We start from the raw sequence: 22,217 nt of genomic DNA on the forward strand, positions 1-22,217 counted from the left end.
CAATAGGTATTGCTGAGTTGGGGTAGAGGTGGGAGGGTGAGACATGAGAGAGCCAATGGGGCAGGGTAGTTATTGATGCCCAGCCAACTATTAAACTAATTAAAACAATTTAAACTGTTAAGAAAATTTTTGTGGTTTTATTGTATCATGAGGCATTGAAACATCTGAACAAATCAATATCTGGGCGGTGAGGCAGCTGCTTTCTCCTTCACTTCTTTGGGTTACTAGAGCAACTTGTCAGTAGATTAAAAAAAAAAAAAGAAAACCTTTTGCATTACTTAAGTCTTTCCAAGGCATGCGCTGGTACAACACAAACTTCTCCTGTCAGATGTAACTAGTCTAGTGTCCAAACATCATGCACAATACCTAGGCAGCAGCAGTGCACTGCGCCCACTCCCACTTCAGCCCTGCTCATTTGTGTATGATATTTGGAGCATCTGGAGGAGTGCGAATAGTATTGGGAAGAGGAGGGAGGAGGAAACAGCATGAGTGCCTGGCTGGGAGGAGGTCAGCCGAAGTTGTGCAGGGCAAGCCTGAACATGTCATTGGTGCAAACCCAGGCATCGTTGATGTTCTTTAATAGAAACATCTGGTGGAACCCCATGATGGGGTCTTCATCAGCCTGTAAAGAGAGAAAAATGATTCAGTAAGGGGGCCAGGGAACAGGAAGGGAGTTCAGTGGTAGGGTAACAGAGCAAAGAATGCCAACTCTGGGATCAGGTCCTACTGTCTTGAACTCAGATCCCAGCAGAGCCAAGGAATACTTGTGAATGTGAATTGATTTAATGTATGAAACACTGCACTGGGCACATAGGGGCCTATAGATGGCAGTTCATACTGCTATTTGCACTTATACTGCAGAACAATTTACCAGTTAGCTACAGCAAAAGAGCAGAGAACCTACCTGTCTCTAAGCCCGTGCCTCTGGGCACAAGTGATCAATTTGAAAGACTTCTGCGGTGCTCACCTCATAACTTACAGTATCTAAAAACTAAACACTCTTACACTAGTTAATCCAATCAGAACCAACTGCTAATACTGTGGCCAAATCTATGAGAAAAGGTTTAAAACTGAGTTCACAACTGTGATCACAGCTCTACAGGGGAAAAACATAAAGCATCGCCATCAGTGATCCATGAAAACAGAAAAGCAAAAGACCTCCAGCCAAACTGCGAAAGACCAGAGTGAGGTAGCAGCCCAGCTAATCAGTGTTGTCTCTAACATCACTGGTTTTTCTAGGAATTATTATCAGCAAAGAGGCAAATCAGTCTTTTGAGGGCTCGGAGTTAGACAGAAACAGGAGAAAGAAGCTGAAGCCATGTGGGAAAGGGCACTGCTTACTGAGCCCAGCCTGGGAAAGTGGGCACTGATCCCTCTGGAGAGAACACCTCACTCCCAAGGGGCCATTTGAGCATAGCCTCTGGGCAGGGCATCTTGGACAGGCAGGAGAAACTAATAGGAAAGTCCAGGCTAGAAGTCAGGTCCCTCTGAGTCCACTGCTGAGCCTTGGGGGTCCCTCTTTCAACCTTTGTATTAGACTCAGAAAGTCCTGCCTAGCCTAGGGATAGGGCCTTTTATTCTGAGCCCCATCATGACACAGTTCCAGGAGGCTGGGACCTTGTCAAGGGGCAGCCAATTTGTTCTGCTTTGGGAAGGAAAGGCTTTTTAGAAACAAAGAATCTGGCTTCAGTCTGCTAAAGCACAATAGGTAGGAGATTCTGGGAGAGTTTGGGGGGAGGGGGTGCTGAGGGGCCACAGGAAAACTTTGTAGATGACAGGTCTTGAGAAGAAGGGGAAAATACAGGGAGAAGCAGGAGTTCCAGAAATCTGCTATGCTCAGTAGCTCAGGGAGTAGCAGCGTGGACTCCAGTAGGGGACTGCTACTCAGCACCCAGCTGGCCTGTCCAGGGTCAATTGCCTACAAAAGGTGAACCTCCACGTTGGGGTAGTATGAAGGCCCAGTGGCTTGGCACTGCAGCCCCATCCCGTTCCTATACCTTTTGTCCCTTTTCCAAAAAGGCTCTAAACCAGTGAAACTTCTAAACCACTAGAAAGTTCTAAAGCCCTAGAACTTTCTGCAATAACAGGAATGTTCTATGTCTGTGCTGTCCAATAGGCAGCCACAAGTGACTGTGTACTTGAAATATGGCTAGTGTAACTACATTTTATTTCATTTTAATAAATGTAATTTTTAAAATTACCACATGTGGCCCTGGCTGGCGTGGCTCAGTTGGTTGGGTGCCCTCTCATGTAACAAAAGGTTGCTTGTTTGATTCCCAGACAGGGTACATGCCCAGGTTGCGGGCTCAATCCCCGGTAGGGGGTGTGCAGGAAGCAGCCGACTTATGTTTTGCTCTCACATTGATGTTTTTCTCTCTCTCTCTCCTTTCCTCTAAAAATCAATAAAAAATCTTTAAATAAATAAAAAAATTACCACATGTGGCTGGTTGCTATTGTATTGAATGAACTACACAGCTTTAGATAATCACTTGTCTGGGTGTCCCTTGATAAGCGGGTCACATAACAGGAAAGCAGGGGCGCGAGGCTCTTCTCTGTCTGCCCGCTTCTCCCTAGCAGCACTATTACCTTAAGCTGGCCCACAACCATGCTGATGATGCAGCTATCTGGCGTGGGCTGATGGTCCTGCGCCGTGATGCTGTGCTGGATTTTCTGGAACGGAAGGCTCTGAAAGAGAAAGAGTGGGTGGTGAGTTGCGGCCAGCAGGGAAGCAGATGCCTGCAGTCTTACCCTGGCCCTTACTTACAGACAACTTCTCCACAATGGCAGCTTTCCCCTGGAATTGTTGTCCTTCCCACGTAAGGCATGAAGCGTCAATCTGAAAACCAGAAAACCTCAGGTCAGGGTCTCAGAGCACCAAAAGTATCTCTGAGGGCCTGAAAAGACCCCTAAAAATAATCTTTCTTAGGGAATGAGTCCACGCCTCAGCTTCCCTGTCTGTAAAGAAGGGAACTGAGGGCAGCTTCCAAACTTTACACTGTTAACAACTTCTTTAATTATACCCTGTTGTCCCAGAGTTCAGGCTCTAAAAACTAACAAAATATAGGCCCTGGCCAGTGTGACTCGGTTGGTTGAGTGTCATGCCATGCACCAAAGGGTCACTGGTTCGATTCCCGGGAAGGGCACATAGAAGAATCAACCAATGAATGCATAAATAAGTGGAATAACAAATTGATATCTCTCTCTCCCTTCTCTCTCTCTAAAATAATCAATCAATAAATAAAAAATTTAAGGAAATAAAAACTAACAAAATATAAACTTATTAAATAAGTCTGTTTTGAAGTTTTTATTCAAGAAGTCATATGACCCCCGATATGCAGGAGCTCCAGGCTGGCCATGTGGCCAAGGCTCAGCCAAAAGCGATCCTGCTGTGTGGTCAATCTGCACCAGTCCCAGAAGTCATCAGAAATAACTTGGAAACATTCTACATTCCAAGTTATTTAGAGCCTAGGTTGTGTTCCACTGAGGTCTTTCTATGGGGCTCCCAAAGGGTCAGGGAGAGATGGAAGCTGACAAGACCTCCAAAGGCAACCCACTAGCTTCACCTCTCCCTTCCAGATCTTCTCTGCCACAGCTCTCAGGGGCAGAACTCAAAAGGGCCTCTGCTACTTACTGGCTATGACATTAAGCAAGTTAGTTATTTTTCTGAATCTCAGTTTCCTGATATTCAAAGGGGATATGTGCTGTGGATTATATGAAATGACATACATAAAGTGTTCTTTTAGAACTTTGCTAACTCTTCTCTGGGTCAGGGGGGCTTTAATTTTTTTTTTTTTTAATTAATATATCTTTATTGATTTCAGAGGGGAGGGGAGAGGGAGATAGAAACGTCAATGATGAGAGAGTCACTGATTGGCTGCCTTCTGCACACCCCCCCCCCCCCCCCGCCCCGGGATCAAGCCCACAACCCGGGCATGTGCTCTGACCGGGAATCGAACCTTGATCTCCTGGATCATAGGTTGATGCTCAAGTGCTGAGCCACGTCGGCTGGGCAGGCCTACTTTAACTGATGTTAAGAAGCAACAAGGTGTCCTGACCAGGTAGCTCATTTAGTTAGAGTGTCGTCCCGATATGTCAAGGTTGCGAGTTCCATCTCTGGTCAAAGCACATTCAAGAATCAACCAATGAGTGCATAAATAAGTAGAACAACAAATCAATGTTTCTCTTTCTCTCCCCTTTCTCCTCTCTCTCTAAAATCAATAAAGATTACTTAAATAAATAATTAAATACCCACACATAAAGACGCAACAAGGCAAAAGTGGCAGGATCCCACAGTCAAACCAGTTCAAGTTTTTAATTTAAATTCTTGATCTATGATAATGACAATCAAATAATACTTGCACTAGATTTGGCCCTCCACTGGTAAGACCCCTTTCTTTTCCCCAAAACATCTGAATGAACCCTGACTTTTTGGAGGGAGACACAGAGGAGTTTGCCACAGTCCAGTCAGGCTCTGAAGCTATGCTGGATGACTACTATCACTCTTAACCTGGGCAGACCAGCTAGGCATGGTCTGATCAATCATGTTTCTTTGACCAAGTCTTGGGGAGAGTCAAATACAAGTAGCTCTTGGTATATATGAACACCACTAAAATAGCACCGAACAATGCCTGCACAGAAGGGTTTCTCAAAGGACATACTAGTCTCTCTGGGCTAACCCCATTTGTTTCCCAGGAGCATTCAGGGGCTTTTGGCCTCCAAAAGGAAGCCAGATCTGGGGCCTCCAGGAGAGCTAAGCTTTGCACTGATGATGCTCATGGCTGCTGCCTCCAGAGAACGCCGTGAGCCCTAGCCTCTGCCTGCTGCCACCTGATCTAGAACACTGGCACTTCCAGAACCATGGATGGCCAGTCCAGAACACCCTGCCCAGGGTACCAGAATCCCTACTCTTGTGGAACATGACAGAAGGGAATGTGTAAACCAGGAAGTTGGACCAGACCTCAGGCCCCCTATCCCATGGGCAGCTCAGATAGAAGGGTGCAGCCAAATCTAGTGAGGGCTGCCAGAACTAGAGAACTGGATGAAGCGGCCCAACACCGGAACTAATCCCCTGGTGTCTCATTCAGGTCCTAGAGCTGGAGACTTACGTAAATTGCGCCTAGTTGGGTTCTGTCATTATCAAATAACTGGTAGTAATGCTGAATGAAGCTGGATCCAATCTGCTCCCAAATTGGCTTGTCTCCCATTCTGGAGCGTCACCCAGCCTTGTTGAGACCTGCAAGACCAGCAAGACAGGGAGGGAAGCATTGGTACTGCCAGACCAGGATGTAGTCAACTGCTGTCTCTTCACTGACCTCCACCCCTCCCTGGCCTCCTTTGCTGAGGTCTATTCACATAGGGAAAATGGAGAGACCCCAGGGAACTGGTAGGAGATTTCTCCCAATACAGGCCAGTGGAGGGAGCTGAGAGGTGGACCAGACTCAGCTCCTCTTTTAAGGAGCTCTGGTTGATGAAACAGAGAGGTGCCAGGGTCATGGAGCACACAGGATGGGTACTAAGGGTGGAGCTAGGACAAAGGAAGGTCAGAGCAGGTCCTTCAGTGCCCAATGAGGGGATGGACCTTTAAGGAGGAGCTAAGCACTCCTAAAAGCTTTTCATTTAATCCTCTCAACAACCTGCAAAGCAAGAGTTATTGCTATTCTACCCACCTTGCAGGCCAGCAACTACTGATGTCTGTGTGCAAAGTGTCTTCCGGTACAGTACTCAGGCTCCCTCGTCCTGCTGAAACTCAGACCTCAGTGCCTCAACACTGCCCCAGCGCTTTACTGGCAGATGGAGGAAGATGGGGAGTCTCTTCTAGGCCCCATTTGCCACAAAAACAGCAAATGATTCCCCTTAGTCTTAAGGGAGCAGTTTACATATTTGAGGCCAGGTAATGCCTAGCCCTTTCTGGGACATTTCTTCATTGATGGGGGTGACCTCTACCCACTTCAGAGCTAGTACAAGTTCAGAGGATCACAAAGTAATAGATGAGGGATGTGGGGAGGGGAAATGGAGGCTATGAGGGGAAAACATTTCATCACCTCAAATCTCCTATCCCTTAGCACTCCCTCTGTTGGGAATGGCTGACCCTCTCTAATTTCTGAGGCAAAAGGGAAGTGCACTCCTAGCTATAGACACCACAACCTCAAGGGTGTTAAATGAGAGATTCACTCTGGTTTTGTTAGGCCCCCCAGAGTAAGGAAGTCCACATCTCACTGCAGTATCCTATGACAGTAGACCCATGTGTTGTTCCGCAGTTGTCTCGCTTTGGAGGAGCCCAGCCCCCCTCTCCTGATAACAGGACTCTGAACCAAAGCAGTGAGAAGGTGGGTTCAACCTTGGCAGACAATCATTAACAGTGGCAGGAGTTGATGCAAGTCACTACCTTTCCTAAGGCCTCAGGCGCCTCCTCCTCCTTAAAATGCAGATGGAACCCAGTGGTTGTGAAGCCTTGCTAAGCGAACCTGGCCAAGCCCTCAGCTCAACATGGTAAGTGCTAGTCCCTTTGACCTCACTCAAGGCCAAAGGAGCCAGTGGGGAGGGATAGTGTAGGGGGACAGTAGCTTATCTTCAATCTAGCCAACACTCTGGTGACCAACACTCCAGCCAATGAAGGGCCAGGAAGCTGAGCCAGCTTTATTTTAGGTCCCCTAGGAGGTGGTAGCGCTAAAAATAGCAGCTCAGTGCTGGGATGACTAAGAAATGTCCAGGAAAGTCTAAAATAAGCAGGGGAGAGAACTTATACCGGGCCACGCCTGTTACACAGGAACACAAGGTATGTCCCAGTTCACACTCTGCCAAGAAACAAATCAACAAGTGGGAAAGGCACAGGGCCAATAGCTAGTCTCAGCTGTGTTGTCTGGGTCACATTTCTAAGGGGTACCCACACATAAACTTGGATTACTTGAGGCAGGGCACAGCCCCTCATATCTCTGCCCCTTCTACCCTAGTATTCACTATGCTTAGCTCACTCACTGCAGCCTGACCCCACTGTATCTTACCCACAAGATGCCTTGCCCAGTCCCTGAGAGCTCTGGGGCAGGGGGATAGCTGAAGGAATGGATGAGGGCCATCTCTCCTGCCCTCAGCAAGGCTGGACAACCCTCAGGTAAGACCTTGGAGAATGAGTATGCTAATCAGAAGAAACAGCATAAGCAAGTATCTGGGGGAAGGAAAAGAGATAAGGGCAAGAAACTGGGAAGCAGGAGATGGAGGGTAAGAGGAACTAAGGTTAGCAGCCGATCCAAAGACAAGTGCAAAGGAAGCGTGTGGGTGTTTTTTCCTTTTTCAATATTGTTCTTAATGACGTGACAACTTGGTAATACAAAAACTACTTGGCAGAAGTAGTGATAGAGTGAAGAGGGTGGAGAGATAAAGGGACGGAAGAGCTCTTTGGTCTGGTGGGGCAAGACAGGACAGAGGGACCTCTCCTGAGGAAAAGGACAGCTCAGGGTCTTCCAGAAAGTGGGAGAAGAAACCTTTGGAACTATGTGGATCAAGGCCTTTGCTTTTACAGTGCCAAGCAGGGTTCCTGAAGCCAATACCAATGCTGGAGGTCTGCTTGACCTTGATTTGTTTTCATGTAATGATCACAATAGCCATGTGGTCAGAGTCCACTGTCAACCCGCTTAACAGGTGGGAAAACAGGTTCAGCGATGTGTGGAGTCTTGCTCCAAGTTCATTCAGTACATCAGTGATGACACTGGGTCCTCTGGTTGAGGCCAGTGGTTTCTTTCTGCTACCTTTGTATCCCTGAGCTCTAAACCACAAAGCTGGCCATGTGCCTCCCCTATAGCACCACCCTCGCCTTTGGGTTAAAGGCCAAACCCCCAAACTCCACAGGTGGCCATCCATACAGGTCCCTGACTCTCCAGCCATTCTTTCCCACCTCAATCCAGCTCTACACAAATACACCAGAGCTCACCAAGTGCTTGCCCATCGTGTTGTCTTCCCTCCCCTCACTGCCTGGTCAGTCCCTGTTCTTCCTTCAAGTCACTGTTCAGATTCCCACATATTTAGGGAAGACTCCTTCCCAGACTCAAATGCTGAACTCCAACTCCATGGGCAAACCCATATCAACATACTCAAGGTCCACTCCACCTAAATACTGTAGCTCTGGGCTGTGAGGGTTCTTGCGACACCCCCAATCTTCCACCACAGAGCATGGCCCAGCAAACTACAGGACTTATATAGTTTCTGATCCTAAATCTTCCACCAAGTTTTCAATTCAAGGCCGGGAGGCAGCATTCCTAAGTCCAGAAAAGGAAGCTGGGTGCAGAGCCCCCTCTTATCCCCATGCAACAGTGGGAAGGGGTCTGGGCCAGGCTGAGGGGTTATTCCCCAGGATGGTCAGCAAGCCCTAACCTTGTTTCTAATAGTTATTGTAGAAAGAACAGCCTGGAAAGAAACAAAATGTCAAGGCTCAGAGGAAGCCTCACATCAGATTGGGGACTGACCTTCACGATGGCTTCTCCTACAGCTCTTCCAAGAGGGCTGCTGACCACTCCATCTCCTGCTTCACCCAAAAAGTCCACAGGCTGACTGAGGCCAGGCTCCTCAAGGACCAGAAATGACCTCGATGACCTCTCGCCCACTGAGCATCAGTCTTCACTGACCCTTAGGTCTCCGTGGGTGCAAAGACCCTCTAAGAATGTCTCAAAGGCACTCTCCCAATAAATTTGCACAGCAGCAGGATGCCTCAGCCTTGTGAATAATTTCAGGTTGTTTACACTCCCTGATGTTCAGTCATAGACCCCAGATTAAAACCACTGGCCCAGGCGATCCCTTTAGGCAACAAAAAATTCCATTTCTATTATCAAATTCTGGGTCAGTTTCCAGGGACGAAACTTGAAATAGCTGTGTCCAGCTGATAACATCTCATTTTCACTAAATGGGTATTAGGTATAGAAATATGCTTAGGGCTTTACATGCATTTATCCCTAACACTCTGAGTCAGCACCCATGTTAGAGATGAGCAAAATGAGGCTCAGTGAGATTAGCTAACTTCAGCTTGCTCAAGGTCACTAACCTTATAGATGGTAGAACTGGATGGAACCAGTGGACTCCAGAGCCAGGACTCCCAGCCACAATTGGTCTGAAGATAAAAATGAATAGCACATAGGACTGAAGCCCTGATCTCTGACCTTGGCTTTCTCATTCAGGGGGAAAACAGGCCTGAACCAGGACTTCTGCCTCCAAACAAAGGCATCAGGGAGATTTCCACACTAAACAATAGGTGTTTTCATGGGGGATGATGTCAGTTTTCCCAAACCTTCAAAGTCATAAACCTGTTCTACCATCTCAGCAAAGCAGAGAGACCCTGGCCTAGCTGAACCAGGGGCAGGAGAGTGATGGGAAAGAGGACATCACTAACTTCAGACTGATACACAGAAAGATGCTCAGATGTCTGAAGGCCCATCACCGAGGCCTGCAAAGAATGTCAGATGTGCTGAGCTCATAGTGGGGTCCTTGAAATCGAGATCCTCCCACCTACTTTCTGCCAAACAGGTCTGAAGCACACAGGCTGGGTAGGACTCCTTCAACAAGTGGGACTGACAGCCAACCGCGGCTTATACCTTTAGGGCCCAGAGCATAGGCTTGCATTTTAGGGGGAGAGGGGAAATGAAGTGTACTGCCACCAGACAGAAAGACACTGCAGGGTGCCTATTCTTCAGAAACAAACTGCCCCCCTGATCTCATGGTGAGGGGTGCTGTGTATCTTGTCCTATGGCCCTCTAAAGATTTCCCTTCCCATTCTCCACTGACAAAGCCTGAATCACTTATCCTGTCTCTAAGGCCTTGGGTGACCTGCCCTCCCAGTTCTCCAACCTTGTCTCCTGCCACCGACTTTCCCAACCCCCAACCCCACCCTTTATAGCCACTTGGCATTTTCTTGTTTCTCGAACATGCTGAGCCTGTTCTCACCCTAGGGCTTTGTAACTGTTGATCCTTCTACCTGGATCACTCTTCTTCCTCCCTAAATCTTCATGTGCCTGGCTCCTTGTCACCTGTGTGTCAACTCAAATGTCACTTCTTTATAGACACCTTCCCTGACCACTCGGTCTAAAATAGGTGCTCTGGTACTCATTTCATCACCCTGTATTATCTTCTTAGAACTTGTCACTGAATGAGATTGTCACACTTATATACAGGGTGGAGCAAAAGTAGATTTACAGTTGTTTGCACGGAAAATAGTAACCAATAATAATACAATAATAAACTGTGTCCCACATACTCACAAACCATAGAACTACTTTTGCCCCATCTGTATTTGTTTATGGTCTGTATCCCCAACCAGGGCATCCCTGTTCCCATGGTGCCTGGCTCGACCCTCAATAACTATTTAAGTCCATGAATGTGTAGGAGGCAGGGCTGAGGTCAACCCTTCCTCTCTGGAGGAGGAGTTCTAGACAAACCCTGCTCAATTTAAGTGGCCAAGTGACCCACTTCCCCTCCACCTACATCTTCTGTCCAAGTTGTCAGGAAACAACCCTTTGTCAACCACTCAGCCATCTGCCTGCCTGAGGCGTGTGGCAAGTGGGGCTTGGCCCTAACTTCCTCTTCTCACTCCCAAGTTCCTGGTCAGTCACCTGAGGGACAGCTGTGACTAGACAGGAGGCATACAACCCCATGCTCAAAGGCCTGGACTCTTGCCTGCTCCTCCTCCTCTCTCTCATAGTGTCTCCTCATCAGTAAGCATGGGGATATTAGGAGTAATCAACTGAGGGTATAAAGCAGGACTCAGCTGTAAAGAGTCATTGTCAGGTCCTGGCTAGTGTGACTCAGCTGGTTGAGCATGGTCTCATGCCCCGAGAGGTCTTGGGTTCAATTCCTGGTCAGGGCACATGCCCAGGTTGAGGGCTCAATCCCCAGTGAGGGGCGTGGAGGAGGCAGCCTCTCACTGGTGTTTCTCTCATCAATGCTTCTCTCTCTCCCTCTCTCTCTCAAATTAAAACGTATTAAAAAAAAAAAAGTCACTGTCAGGTCCTAGGTGAACATTACTTCGAGAGCTAAGAAGAATCCTCAACCTAGGACCAGCAACTGCCTCGTCACCACTTCCCTGCCTGAAGTCTAGAGAGAAATTAGCCAGGGTCTGATGCCCGAATAGCTGGCCAGGACTGAACCCTTTTAAGGGCAGACCCCTGAGGTCTAGATGCCCGTAGCATCCTGATGGCCTTTTCCTCTTCTGCCTAGAGGGTGGGCTCCTTCAGGCTGCCCTGGCTAACCCAGAAGCTGAATTCTGAGACCTGCATTCTGGTCTCTGCTCTGCACTTACTCAGTCCCTGAGTACCCCCAATTTCTCAGGCGGCTCAGAAATCTCTAGGGCCCCTGTCTTAGCCAGCTTCCATCTATGAACTTGCTGGTTAGGTACACATAGACTTGGCTCTCCCAGTGCAGCCTGAAGCCCTTAAGTGACCACCCTCACTGTCTGCCACCACCATGCCTGGCCACTACCACTGTGACGCTCTATGACTGATATGAGCAGGGTAATAAAAGGATGGACATGGAGTCCCAAGAGTGGTAGACGGAATGCCTCCTGTTAGCCAAACAGTTATGTGTTTCATTGTTTGAGCTTCACAAGCCTGTAGAGCTGGTATGATTATTATTGCTCTGTAGATGAAGAAACCAAGAGGTTAAGAAAAAAATTCAAGGCTACACAAGGCCACTGGCATAGCCAGCATTAAAATGTCCACAAATCTGCCTGTACTGGAACAGCTGAGAGCCAATGTCAAAGAGCAAAAAGCATATAGGTGGCAAAATGAGGTGCTGAGGAACAGAGCCCAGGTCTTTTCTCCCCTGAAATAAGCAAGCTCCACGCCCCTAAGGACAGAAAGCCTCTGAATGCTTGCTTAGCTGGTCAAAGCAGGTCTATACCACAGGAACAAGTGAGAACTTGCATTCTTCTCGGCCTAAAACTACCTCTGCAAGTGGAACCAATGTCTCTATACACAGACATCCTTCCAGGGGGCAGGAGTTTCTGCCAATGGTGAGACCCAGTATCTCTGGTGGCCTATCTGGGGCTTTAAGGAAGAAACACTCCAGAATTTCCCCAGTTTACTGAGGCAAACAGCCTTCAATTCCTAGGCACCTTGGAAACATCCTTCTCCTGAAGGAGGTTCTCTAGGTAGCCCCCTCTCCAGCCTGGAGCTTAGGGAGTTGGCACAGAGCAGGTAGCAGCAACAAATAAAGTATAAGGCCCAGGGCAGTCACAGGAAGTTCTCTGTCAGCCAGCAATGGGAGGCCTGGGGCTGGTGAGCAGAGCTTCCCCTGGTGCTCTTGCGTCCCTTTTCCCTGGCCACTGCGACAATTCCCTAGTCATAGCCAGACCCGAACAAAGAATTCTTTCCAGGAAGACACATTCCAGCTGATAGGATGAGAAGAGGGAAGGTGTCACCCAGACCTGATGATCAGGGTGCTGACCAGAATATCACACAGGCCTGGAAGTCATTCCAGGGATAACCCACACGCTGCCAACTCCCTCAAGGAGGGAGTCAAGGATTCCTGCCACATACAGTCAAAGCGAGAGAGTCACAGAATCTCAATGCTGGGGAAGGGGTAGCCAATTTAAATTCAATTTGAAATACACAAACATCCTCAAATGGCCCACCAGAAAATATTAAGGGAAAAAAAAAAAAGCCGATAAAGAGGTTCAGCTCAACCCCAGCCCACAGAAATCCTGCCCAACTTTCATTTCAATGTCCATCCTGTGGAAAGCTTTTTGGACCCACCCCTCTCTCTCTGAAAGGACTGTTCTCTTTCATTCTGGGGAGGATGCCTCTGTGTCTCACTCTGGGAAGATGTCCTGATAGGTACCACCTTAATAAAAGTGACCTGAGAAGGTCTCAGTTGGAAGGGACAGAAACCACAAACCCAGATTCCAGGCAGGGAATAATAGGAAGGGCACACACCACAAAATGCTGGTGAAACTCCCAGGCACTGGGAGAATATCGAGCAGAGATCTCTGAGAGATGGAGGAAGTGCAAGCTATAGAAGACAGAAGTTAGATTCAACAGCCATAGCAATTTAAAGTAGTGACAGCCTTGCTCAAGAGACCCCAGACCTTCCTGGGCCCACCATTCGGAGGTACATCTTGCTCTATGTACTGAAGGAGTGGGCTCACCAACAGCCTTTCTTCTTTGGTGCTCTAATCATTCAGAAGCCCCCTCTTCTATGCAGGGCCAAGAGCCCCTGTAGGTCCCTTCAACTTAACCCTCAGCACCTAACAGCAACATTACCCGTCTCCTCTACTACTATGACCTCCCTTCCCCAGCACCAGGACTGCGTAGGATTCATTTTTCTATCTCCAGCCTCAGCCCAGAGCCTGACAAACAGAAAGGGCCCAAAGAATGGTTGCAGAATAAAATTGGCCATTGGTGAGAAAGGAGGGAAAAAAAAACAATTTCAAGAAAGATACTAATGCCTCAGTAAGGGAATCCTAGAATTTTTTCATATAAGGTGACTTCCAATTCTAAGACTTGAGAATTTTCCATCTCTTACATCATTCATCCCATCCCAATGCACCAACTATAAAGACAAGAGAATAAAGCAAGACATGGCTCAGGGTGGAGAGGTGGGCTCCATGTCACTAAGGAACCTAGTTTTGAGCTGCATGAGAATCCAGTCATCCTCACACCCTGCCCCATGCTTACACAGCCACATCCCAATTGCACTGTGCCAGGCCCCACTTTCCAAATCAGCCAACAAGAATAGAAGGTGCAGAATGATTATGGAGAACCTCAGGGTTCTTCTCTTATCTCTGAGACCAAGATGGCTTGCCAAGTTCCAGAAAGATCAAGGGCTTCTGGGGGATCAGGATGCCTAGCAATGGTGTGCTGACTCCAGACACGGAAGTTACAAGGAACAAACAGGACTGGAATGAGAGGGAGGGACCCAAATTCCTCCAATTCCCATGTAACCTTGGAGAAGGAACAGTATCTTTTTGACCTTGCAGAAAACCCTTGTGATCAAGCTACCCAGGGCCCTGGAAATGTGCAAAACTAATCCATAGCCTTAAGCCTAGCTCACCTGAAACCTATGTCCTAGAAATAACTAATCCATACAATCTAGAGAGTCGTGAAACAATTGCTTCTAGCACTAAGACATTCCACCACACCGATTCTATGTGTGCCTGGTGGGCAGTCCCTCCTTGTTGTCCACTTCCACTGGCAAATCAAGCCTCTCCAGAGCCTGCTGAATAAACCTGACTTCCATGTGCTGGGATGCGGACTAGAAGGGTCAAGTTCAGAGAGAACTCTAACCCTTGCCTGTCCTCCCTAACCAGGGAGAATGATTAGAAAGAGCAATTCAACGCAGGAAACTTCCAAGGCTAAAGCTCAATGATCAAAATAAAATCACTCGAGGAAATACTCAAGGAGGGGAGAAAAGTCCAGAGGTGGAGGCTTTCTGCATCATGGGCCTAACTCAACTCTTCTAAGAGACCTGCTTGCTACTAAGGCCAAGTCTGCAGAAGTTTAGCTGCATTTTTAGTCCCTGCAAGAGCCATGGCTCAGAAGCCACACTGGGTCAGAGAAATGAAGGCCTGACAAACTGTCTTTCCAAAATCCCACGGTCTTCTCTGGACAGGTCCCTTATATCATCACTCAATCAGAAGTGGCTTTAGAAAGTCTGTCAGAGGACTAACTCAACGGCTAGATACTCCCATTTCTCCCAGAACTCAATGGGATCGCTGGAGCCATCATTAAGGGCAACTTCCTAAGGTACAACCAACTTACTGCCTGTTCATAGTTAAATCCAGCTGCTGGGAAGTGAGCAAGCTAGTGAGGGAAGCCTGACTTTCTGCAGTTTTCAGCTCTAGTTCTGCTACCCAGGCTTCAGAAGAGCCCCACAGCCCAAATGTGCTTCACCCTCAATGTTGCTTCCAGTCCAGCCTCTTGTTTGGCACTGGGTTCATGGATCTCAGGCCTGAATTCTACTCTGCCCTCCACTGAATCCCACCTTATCACCACCATTTTTATGGAATCATCCTCCTCTGTGGGAGGAGGGCACATAACTCTGGGAGGGACAGGTATGAGGATTAGGCTGTGCTGAAGTGGCCTAAAAACTGTGCTGGAAGTTCACACATCCAACCTCACCTCCTTGGCTTCCTTCCTCCACCAACACGCTGGCCAACCCACTACAGCTGGGGACTGGTCACTGAGAGAGAGAAGGGCGGAGGCTGAGCCATCCAGCCTGGAGCTGCCTCATCACATCAGGCCAGATCCTTCAAGGTTGGTCGGTGGTGAAGTCCCACGTGGAATACCCTCCAGCTCCGGATTACCTGACCCTCCCCTCCATGCAGGAGAACTTGCCGATGAGTTCCAAAGAGTTGGGGCGGGGAGGGGGGGGGGGCTTCGTGGACTCCCAGCGAGCTTGTGGACAGGTATCCTACATCCTAGCCAGACTATGGTCGGGAACCGGATAAGAGTCCTAAGCCCGGACTGCGGCAGGCGGGCGCCCTTACCCAGTGCTGACTCCGGAGTGGGCCGGGGGACGCTTGCCCATCCCCGGATCCTTCGCAGGCGGGTAGCAGGACGATGGGCTGGGGTCGACCCATTGGCCTGCCTGCAGAGCTTGCGTGACTCGGGCAGGCCGGGTTAGGCCAGACGGGGCGGGGCCCGGAGAGCCCCATCCGAATGGTCTGGACAAGAGAAAAAGGCCCGATCCTAGCGCAGTCCGGAGCTGCCGCCATGTGCACTCTACGGCCTGGATAAACGCCTGGCTGGCTGTTTCCCCCCGCCGCCGCCTCAGAGGACCGGCGGGAGGCGGAGCCGCGCGCGACACATGGCCCGGGCCCCGCGCGGCTTCGGGCCGCCGGGAGGGGGGGAGGGAGGAGGGGAGGGGCCGCCCCGGGACTCGCAGCGGAGGCTCCAGGCGGCCGGGAGAGCGGCTCTTGCGTCCCAGCCCCCGCCCCGGCACGCTACCCCGGACACTCACCCGAGGGGCTGGCACGATGGCGGCAGCGGCGGCGGCAACCCAGCGCGGTCTGCGACCGACTGTCCCTTCCCCCCTACCTTCCCTCACCACCCTGTTGCACTCTGGGAAACGCAGTCCCCGCAGCGCTTCTTCCTGGCATAGGTGCTCCAGGAGAAAACTACAGTTCCCGGCGTGCTGTGTGCCGAGGCCCAGACGGCCCGCAGCGCGGGAGGTGAGGCTAAGCCCGGGAGGGAGGCTGCCGGGGCGAGCCCCTGAGAATTGTGGTCTAGCGGAAGCCTCTGGAACACCAGAGGTTGGCGCCAGGCAAGGGTCAGAGCTGTAGTCGCCAGGTCCCAGCTGGTCCGGCCCCACCCAAGCTGAACAGCCATCTGGGGTTGGCCCCGCCTCCGTGGGATCCCAGCCTGACCCCAGGCTGGCCCAGCCGCCCCTCCCTGGGCCCCTGAGCTGTTTCCGCACGGGAACCACCCTCCTGTTCGGTGCTCCGAGAGGTGCTTAAGACCAGCCCCGGGCGGAACCCATAGCTTCTGCTGTCCCAACACTCCTGCGCCCTGCCCATCGCTGTTCCGGCCCAAAGCTGCTTTCGAGCAGGCGAGACTTTCCTTGGGTTGCAGACTCAAATGTTCCTCAAGTGGGGCTCAGCTGCAGACAAGATTTCTCTTAGACTTGTGCAACTGCAGTCTCCAAAACATTCTAAGTTTTTTTGCAACAGGCGAGGCAGCTAAGTGTTTCATTTTTATTAATGAGAAAAGAGAACTGGCTCACCCCAAAGTTTCCCCGTGATTTAAATGACCAAATTGCCCTTTCCTTTCAACACCTATTTTAGTTGTTTCCTGGGTAACGCAAACATTGAAGTAAATTCTGCCTCTAGGTCAGGCGGGTTGGTGGAAAAGTCCTACAGCTAACCCAGGGGTGGGGGTGGGGGCACAAGTAAGGGAAATAGCTACAAGGCTTCTGACAGCTCCATGCCTTCCCTTCAGGCCAGAGATCTCCCAGTACTCCTGTTCTTCCAGAAGAATTTTGCACCTTCACAGACCCCACCCCACCCTCCTAGTGATGGCTGGTTAAGACCAAGCCAAGCTTATTAAATCCCAGGTCTGTAATACTTTGCCTCATGCTTCTCTTACTATTCAGCCAGTGAGAACTCTACACTGTCCTGCTTGTGCATCTGGGACCTCCCTTGCTCTGAGCTGTCCTCCCCACAAGAAGCAAAAACACTGGATAAGTTGTGTACACAAAACCTCCAGACACCAAAGTCCTGGCCAGAGTCTGGCCCTCACTTTACTGGGAGTGCTGCTGAAGTTCATGTGAGCCAATGCAGAAACAGTGTTTAGTCCCTTCAACAAACTGGAGCTAAAGGATACACTAAAGAGCATGGCCTGAGCCTGGGAAAGCCCTCACTCCTAGTGAAAGAGAGTGGGGACATATGAGAGACTGGCCCAGTTGCTGCAGGCAAAGGGCTTCAGTTCCAGCTGACGTCGAAGGGCACTATGGTGCTTCCACCACCTCATGACTAGCCAGAAGCCTAGAAATGCAGAGTTACGGCCCAACCAGACACATGCACAACCTATGCCCCACTCTCCCTCCCCACCAAAGACTTGTTTCTCAAGTCAGTGCCAAGGAGAAGAGCAGAGACTGAGGAACATTTTAGAGTCCTTTCAGTTCGCAGCCACAGGGAAGTCTCCAGGCAAGCGACTTTTTCCATAAGTAAAAGATTATGTTTTATGGAGCACAAGAATTGTCCTTTTGTGCCCAACACCCATAGTAAACAGGGCTAGCTTTAAAGGCATTTACTTCTCCCCATGGGATTTGAGCAAAATTACTTGGAGCTATAGATAAAAACATCATCTCACCCCTATAATATCCAATCTTAAGAAAGATGAAAACAGCAAAGAGAATGAGTCAAGGGGTGACAAATTCCAACTCCTACTCCTTAAAGCCTTCTATAGATCCAGCTCCTTCATACTGAGTACCAAGGCCAAAGGTGTTTACACAAGAGTCCTTGTGCCCGCAGGAGCCATGGCTGGTGCTAACTGTGGTCTTCATTGATTTGGGTAATTACATGCCCATGTGTATCAGACACTGTACCAGGCCTAAGGGATATAATTATGAGCAAAATTCAACCCTAGCTGAACACTCAGGAATTCAAAACCCTCAGAGAAGTAGGTTGTCACAATTCAGTTTAGTTCTCAGTTGCTCCTCCCTGTTGAAAGGACACAAGCTGCTAACCGATGGACAAACTGGGACCATTTGGTGCAGTTTCCAAACTGGCAGGAGCTGAGCCAGGTAATCTGTGAGGACCTTAAGAGGCCAGGGTCCAGGTGCTTAGGTCTCCTTTATGGAGAGACCATCTCTGCTCCCAGGGTCAGCGTGGTCCTTTAGACCTAAGGCCAAGGCCTATTTCCCCATGTTTCAGGGCCACTTAGCTGTGTCCTTATAAAAATAAAATGGCGAAACCCAAATAAAAACCTTACCTTCTGTTTAATTCATTTTGCCAAACAAACACAGTGAAAACTTTAGTCTGACTAATTGTACAGAAAATAGAATTTGTAACCAGTAGCAAACATAACAAGATAAACCTAAGTCCCTGGCAAGCTGGATCTCCATCAGCATGTCACCTAGATCTCCTTGTAGATGGCCTCCTGGGGAGGGAGGTCCTAGGAGGCAGAGGCACAGATCTGCCAGTCCCCATCAGAATCTCAGGCAGCACCTGGGAAAGGAAGCATGTAAAGGAGAACTGATGTCACTTGGCTCCCTTATCACTACACACAGAATTGCTGTTTCTGATTGCTGGCAAACCTCAAGGTGTTGTCTTCCCAAACCCATAGTTCTTGGGCATCCCACCTGCATCCCTAAAGGGTAAGTTTCAAGTTCAGTGGTTCCTAAGCCTCTGCTTAACCAGAACCCACAACATTAACGGGGAGGGGGGGAAGGGGAGGGGGGAGAGGAAGTCACTAATTGCTGGTATCACCAGTGCAGAGTCCTAGGTCCCAAACTTCAGGAGGAAACAAGAGGGTGCCAGGTCACCAGCAACAGTCCAGCTGCCCTAAGTCTCAGTACAGTCAACCAGTGCCCCAGGAGTATAGGGGAGTTTGCAATGGTGGCCTGCAGGCCTCCTAGGCTGGCAGGGGCCGGGCAGTCCCACAGGCCACAAGGGGACCCATTCACATTCCGTGCTTCTTGCGGATGACAGACATGGCCAGCAGCCGATCCTTCTCGCGGAGCTCTTCGCGCAGCTTGGCCTCGGTGAGACGCAGGTGGCGAATGCTGCCCTTCATCTCTTTCATCTTCACCTCCATCAGCGCCAGGATGTCCCGCTGCTCGTTCAGCTTGCGCAGGAGCTCCTCCTCCGTGGTGCCTGACGACAACGAGTACGAATGGTCGGAGCCAGTATCAGGGAAGCCCTCTTCCCCCACTACCACCAACTGGGGGCCCATAGCACACTCAGCGGCCTCTAGCCCTGCGGTGGCAGCCTCTAGCTCCGACGCAGCAGCTGCGGCGGCTGCGCCCTCTGCGGCCGCGAACTCCACTTGCACCGTCAGATCGATGGGCTTCACATCTTCTCCGGTGGGAGTAGTGGGTGCCGGCGGCACGGATCCAGGAGCCTGGCTGCTGTCGACAGCTGCCTGAAGAGTGAGGAGCACAGCCGCAGAGGCAGACACCAGGTTCGGCTGCAGCTGGGTCTGGGCAGTGGAGGCTGACGACGACGGCGGCGGCGGCGGCGGCTGCTGCTGCTGCTGCTGTTGCTGCTGTTGTTGTTGTTGTTGCTGCTGCTGCTGCTGCCTGCGTCGAGCGGCTGCAGCCCCCGTGGGTCTGCGTGCTACTTTGCGCTCGTTAACGCCGCGCAGCGGGAAGATGGTGGGGACACGCACCGTGTAGGTTTTGCGGCCGCCCTGGAAGTGGACGCTGCAGAGACGGTGACCCGTGGTGGGCTGGAAGGTGGAGAAGCATCCACTAACGCCAGCACGAGAAACGTTCTTGAGCCAGAGGCGCCGCAGCTCAGCGTCCTTGGGAAACGTGTAGAAATGCAGAGCCTTGTCCCGATGCGAGTTGTTGTAGCAGCCCGGCACGCAGCACGTAAAGCCAGGCATGGCTGCGCCGCGCGGCCCGGCCCACCGGCCTCCTGAACTCTTCGACGGCCCGGTCGTCTGCCGCCGCCCGCCCCTCGACGGGCGGCGCCGCGCGAGGCCCTGGATGGCTTCCCACTACTGCCGTCCGGCGCGGCCGGCTGGACCGGCGCCCAGTGCCCAGAATACGCTTCTCACCGGCCCGCGCCGCGCCGCCCGCCAGGCCGCCCGCCTGCGCTCGGGAGTCGGCCCCGGGGACGCCGCGAAGGACCGCCTGGGAAGGAGGACTACGCCCCCCACAATGCACCGCGCCAGAGGCCTCTCACTTCCGGAGTGGGGACAAGTTTATTCCGGCTACTTTCCAGGGAACCGCCACGGCCCACGCAGAGCAGATCTTTTCCCAACCTGGCTCAGTCCGGGTGGACTAAAGAGGAGTATTTGGCTGGAACGTTGTCGCCTGGACCTCTCTTTAAAAAGACCCAAAATCCTGCTGAGGGTAGGACGGCGCGCGCTCCTCCGGTGCGCAAGCGCCTTGAGCATATGCCCATGGAAAGAAACTACAAGTCCCGCAATGCCTTGTGCCGAACTCGGCGGCTGCGGCGTGGCGCGCCGCCTAAAGGAGGGTGGAGTTACTGCGGCCCAGGATTCAGGTGAGGTGGTGCTGCTTGCCGAAGGCGAAGGCGGCGGCATTCCTGCGGGAGTAGGGTAGGAAGACCTGGGCCTCAGCACCCTTAAAGACCTTAGGTTCCTTTTTCTTTTCGTTGGAGATTCTCTCCCGACTCAGCCGATTCTTGCATTGACTCACTAATTGACCGAAACACAGTGACCAGTAGGCGCCTACTGTGTGCCGGGCACAGGGCTGGGACTTGGGAACCTTGCAGGAACCAGACTGACATGGCTCGACTACCTAGAGGGATGAGGGCCCGACTTGGGAACCTTGCAGGAACCAGACTGACATGGCTCGACTACCTAGAGGGATGAATGCACGCGAATAAATGTCTAATCACAGAAATAAATGCTCCACGGGAATGAATTGGACAGAGGACAAAATGGGAAGTGGAGGCCCAGGAAAAAAGAAACACGTGGAAAAGTTCGGGGGGGGGGGGGGGGGGAGCTAGTTCTTGCCCCGGGGAACCAGGCCATAAGGCAGGAAAGAGCTAAGATCAGATCTTAAAGCCTCGGAAGGTGGCGGCCGGGGTAGCAGAAGCCACTGAAAGATACCAAATTGGGCCATATTAAAAGATTTGGGATTTTATTCTGCAGGCGACTGAGAGCTGTTGAAGGGTATTAAAGAAAAGGATGGGTAGGATTTGTACTGTAACAAGAAACTTCCCTCCTCCCTCGACTTTTATGGAGAAAATGTTCTAAAGGGCAAGAGAAGCTGTGGAAAACCAGGCAGGAGGCCAGGAGTATTACCTGCAAGCTAGTCCTCCTTTGCTGAGTCCTCCCTTGTCCTATTTCTTGCTCTTCTTTGCCTCCTCATTTGTTTCTCTCTCAATTACAGATCATGGGTATGAAATCAAAGCCTAGTATATATTATTTATAATTGTTTGCTATAAAAACAAAATAGATTGGACATTTAAAAGCTTGCAAAAGAAAATAATATTCCAAGTTAACATTATTATTATTAGTTTGTTGTTCTTTATCATAAAAGGGATCCATACTTAAAATGTTGTAGGGAAATACAGGACAATGGAGGGGGAGGGTTTTACAGACCCATTACAAGAGAATGTTCCATCCCTCCTGGCCTATGCAGCTGATGTCCACAGCTAGAATCCTCCAAATTCAGAAATACCTTTTCTGGTATATGTAGCCCATAGTGAAAGATGTACATTCATTTGGGTGAATCATTATACAATGATAAAAATTACGAATACACACTTTGTTATGATTAAATGTTTATAAAATGTGTGCAGTAGAGATAAAATTCAGTAAAAGCTCATTGTATACGTTACGTATTTTAATTGTCATACGGTTACTGATGTGATTCTACTCCTACCTGTCTCAATACCTACCTTGCTAAAAAAATATTGATGAGAGGGCAAATTGATATAATTTCCTTATGCACAGAACATTGAAGTTTATGCTGGATAAAACTCTACCTTCTAGTACATAAAATCACCTCTAATTTACACTTAATCCTCTCTACTCAAAACATATCTGGAATGCATGGCTTTCTCCCCACCCCATTATCCTGCCCACCCTTTATCTTGTCACTTC

At 50.1% G+C, this 22,217-nt stretch overlaps 2 protein-coding genes across 7 annotated transcripts; both read right to left on the bottom strand.

Annotated features, from left to right (window-relative positions):
• Positions 1–117: 117 nt before the first annotated feature.
• NUTF2 (nuclear transport factor 2) lies at positions 118–15,996 on the bottom strand. 6 transcript variants are annotated; one of them, XM_016200739.2, is made up of 5 exons: positions 15,934–15,996; positions 5,106–5,233; positions 2,765–2,836; positions 2,587–2,685; positions 118–622 (listed from the first exon to the last, which is right to left on the bottom strand). In XM_016200739.2, exons 2-5 carry the CDS (start codon positions 5,202–5,204, stop codon positions 509–511), a joined length of 384 nt encoding a protein of 127 aa, XP_016056225.1. In that variant the 5' UTR covers positions 5,205–5,233; positions 15,934–15,996; the 3' UTR covers positions 118–508. The 6 variants fall into 6 exon arrangements, with proteins under 6 accessions (XP_016056225.1, XP_016056223.1, XP_016056224.1 ...); XM_016200737.2 differs by lacking the exon at positions 15,934–15,996 and adding an exon at positions 15,461–15,797; XM_016200738.2 differs by lacking the exon at positions 15,934–15,996 and adding an exon at positions 5,667–6,404.
• A 2,396-nt stretch (positions 15,997–18,392) lies between these two features.
• Positions 18,393–20,201, bottom strand: THAP11 (THAP domain containing 11). The gene has a single exon (XM_016200735.2). The coding sequence runs from the start codon at positions 20,019–20,021 to the stop codon at positions 19,095–19,097; it is 927 nt and encodes a 308-aa protein (XP_016056221.2). The 5' UTR covers positions 20,022–20,201; the 3' UTR covers positions 18,393–19,094.
• Positions 20,202–22,217: the final 2,016 nt, after the last annotated feature.

The sequence above is a fragment of the Miniopterus natalensis genome, chromosome 18, assembly GCF_054644295.1.
Source record: "Miniopterus natalensis isolate mMinNat1 chromosome 18, mMinNat1.hap1, whole genome shotgun sequence".
Lineage (NCBI taxonomy): Eukaryota > Metazoa > Chordata > Mammalia > Chiroptera > Miniopteridae > Miniopterus > Miniopterus natalensis.

Bases quoted from the DNA above. Each gene is read 5' to 3' on its own strand.
- THAP11 (XM_016200735.2), bottom strand. From the start codon at position 20,021: ATGCCTGGCTTTACGTGCTGCGTGCCGGGCTGCTACAACAACTCGCAT.
- NUTF2 (XM_087827530.1), bottom strand. From the start codon at position 4,067: ATGAGCTACCTGGTCAGGACACCTTGTTGCTTCTTAACATCAGTTAAA. The intron at 2,686-2,764 runs GTAAGTAAGGGC...TTTCTCTTTCAG, and splicing joins CCATTGTGGAGAAGTTGTCT to AGCCTTCCGTTCCAGAAAAT. The intron at 623-2,586 runs GTAATAGTGCTG...CTCTCTTTACAG, and splicing joins TGGTTGTGGGCCAGCTTAAG to GCTGATGAAGACCCCATCAT.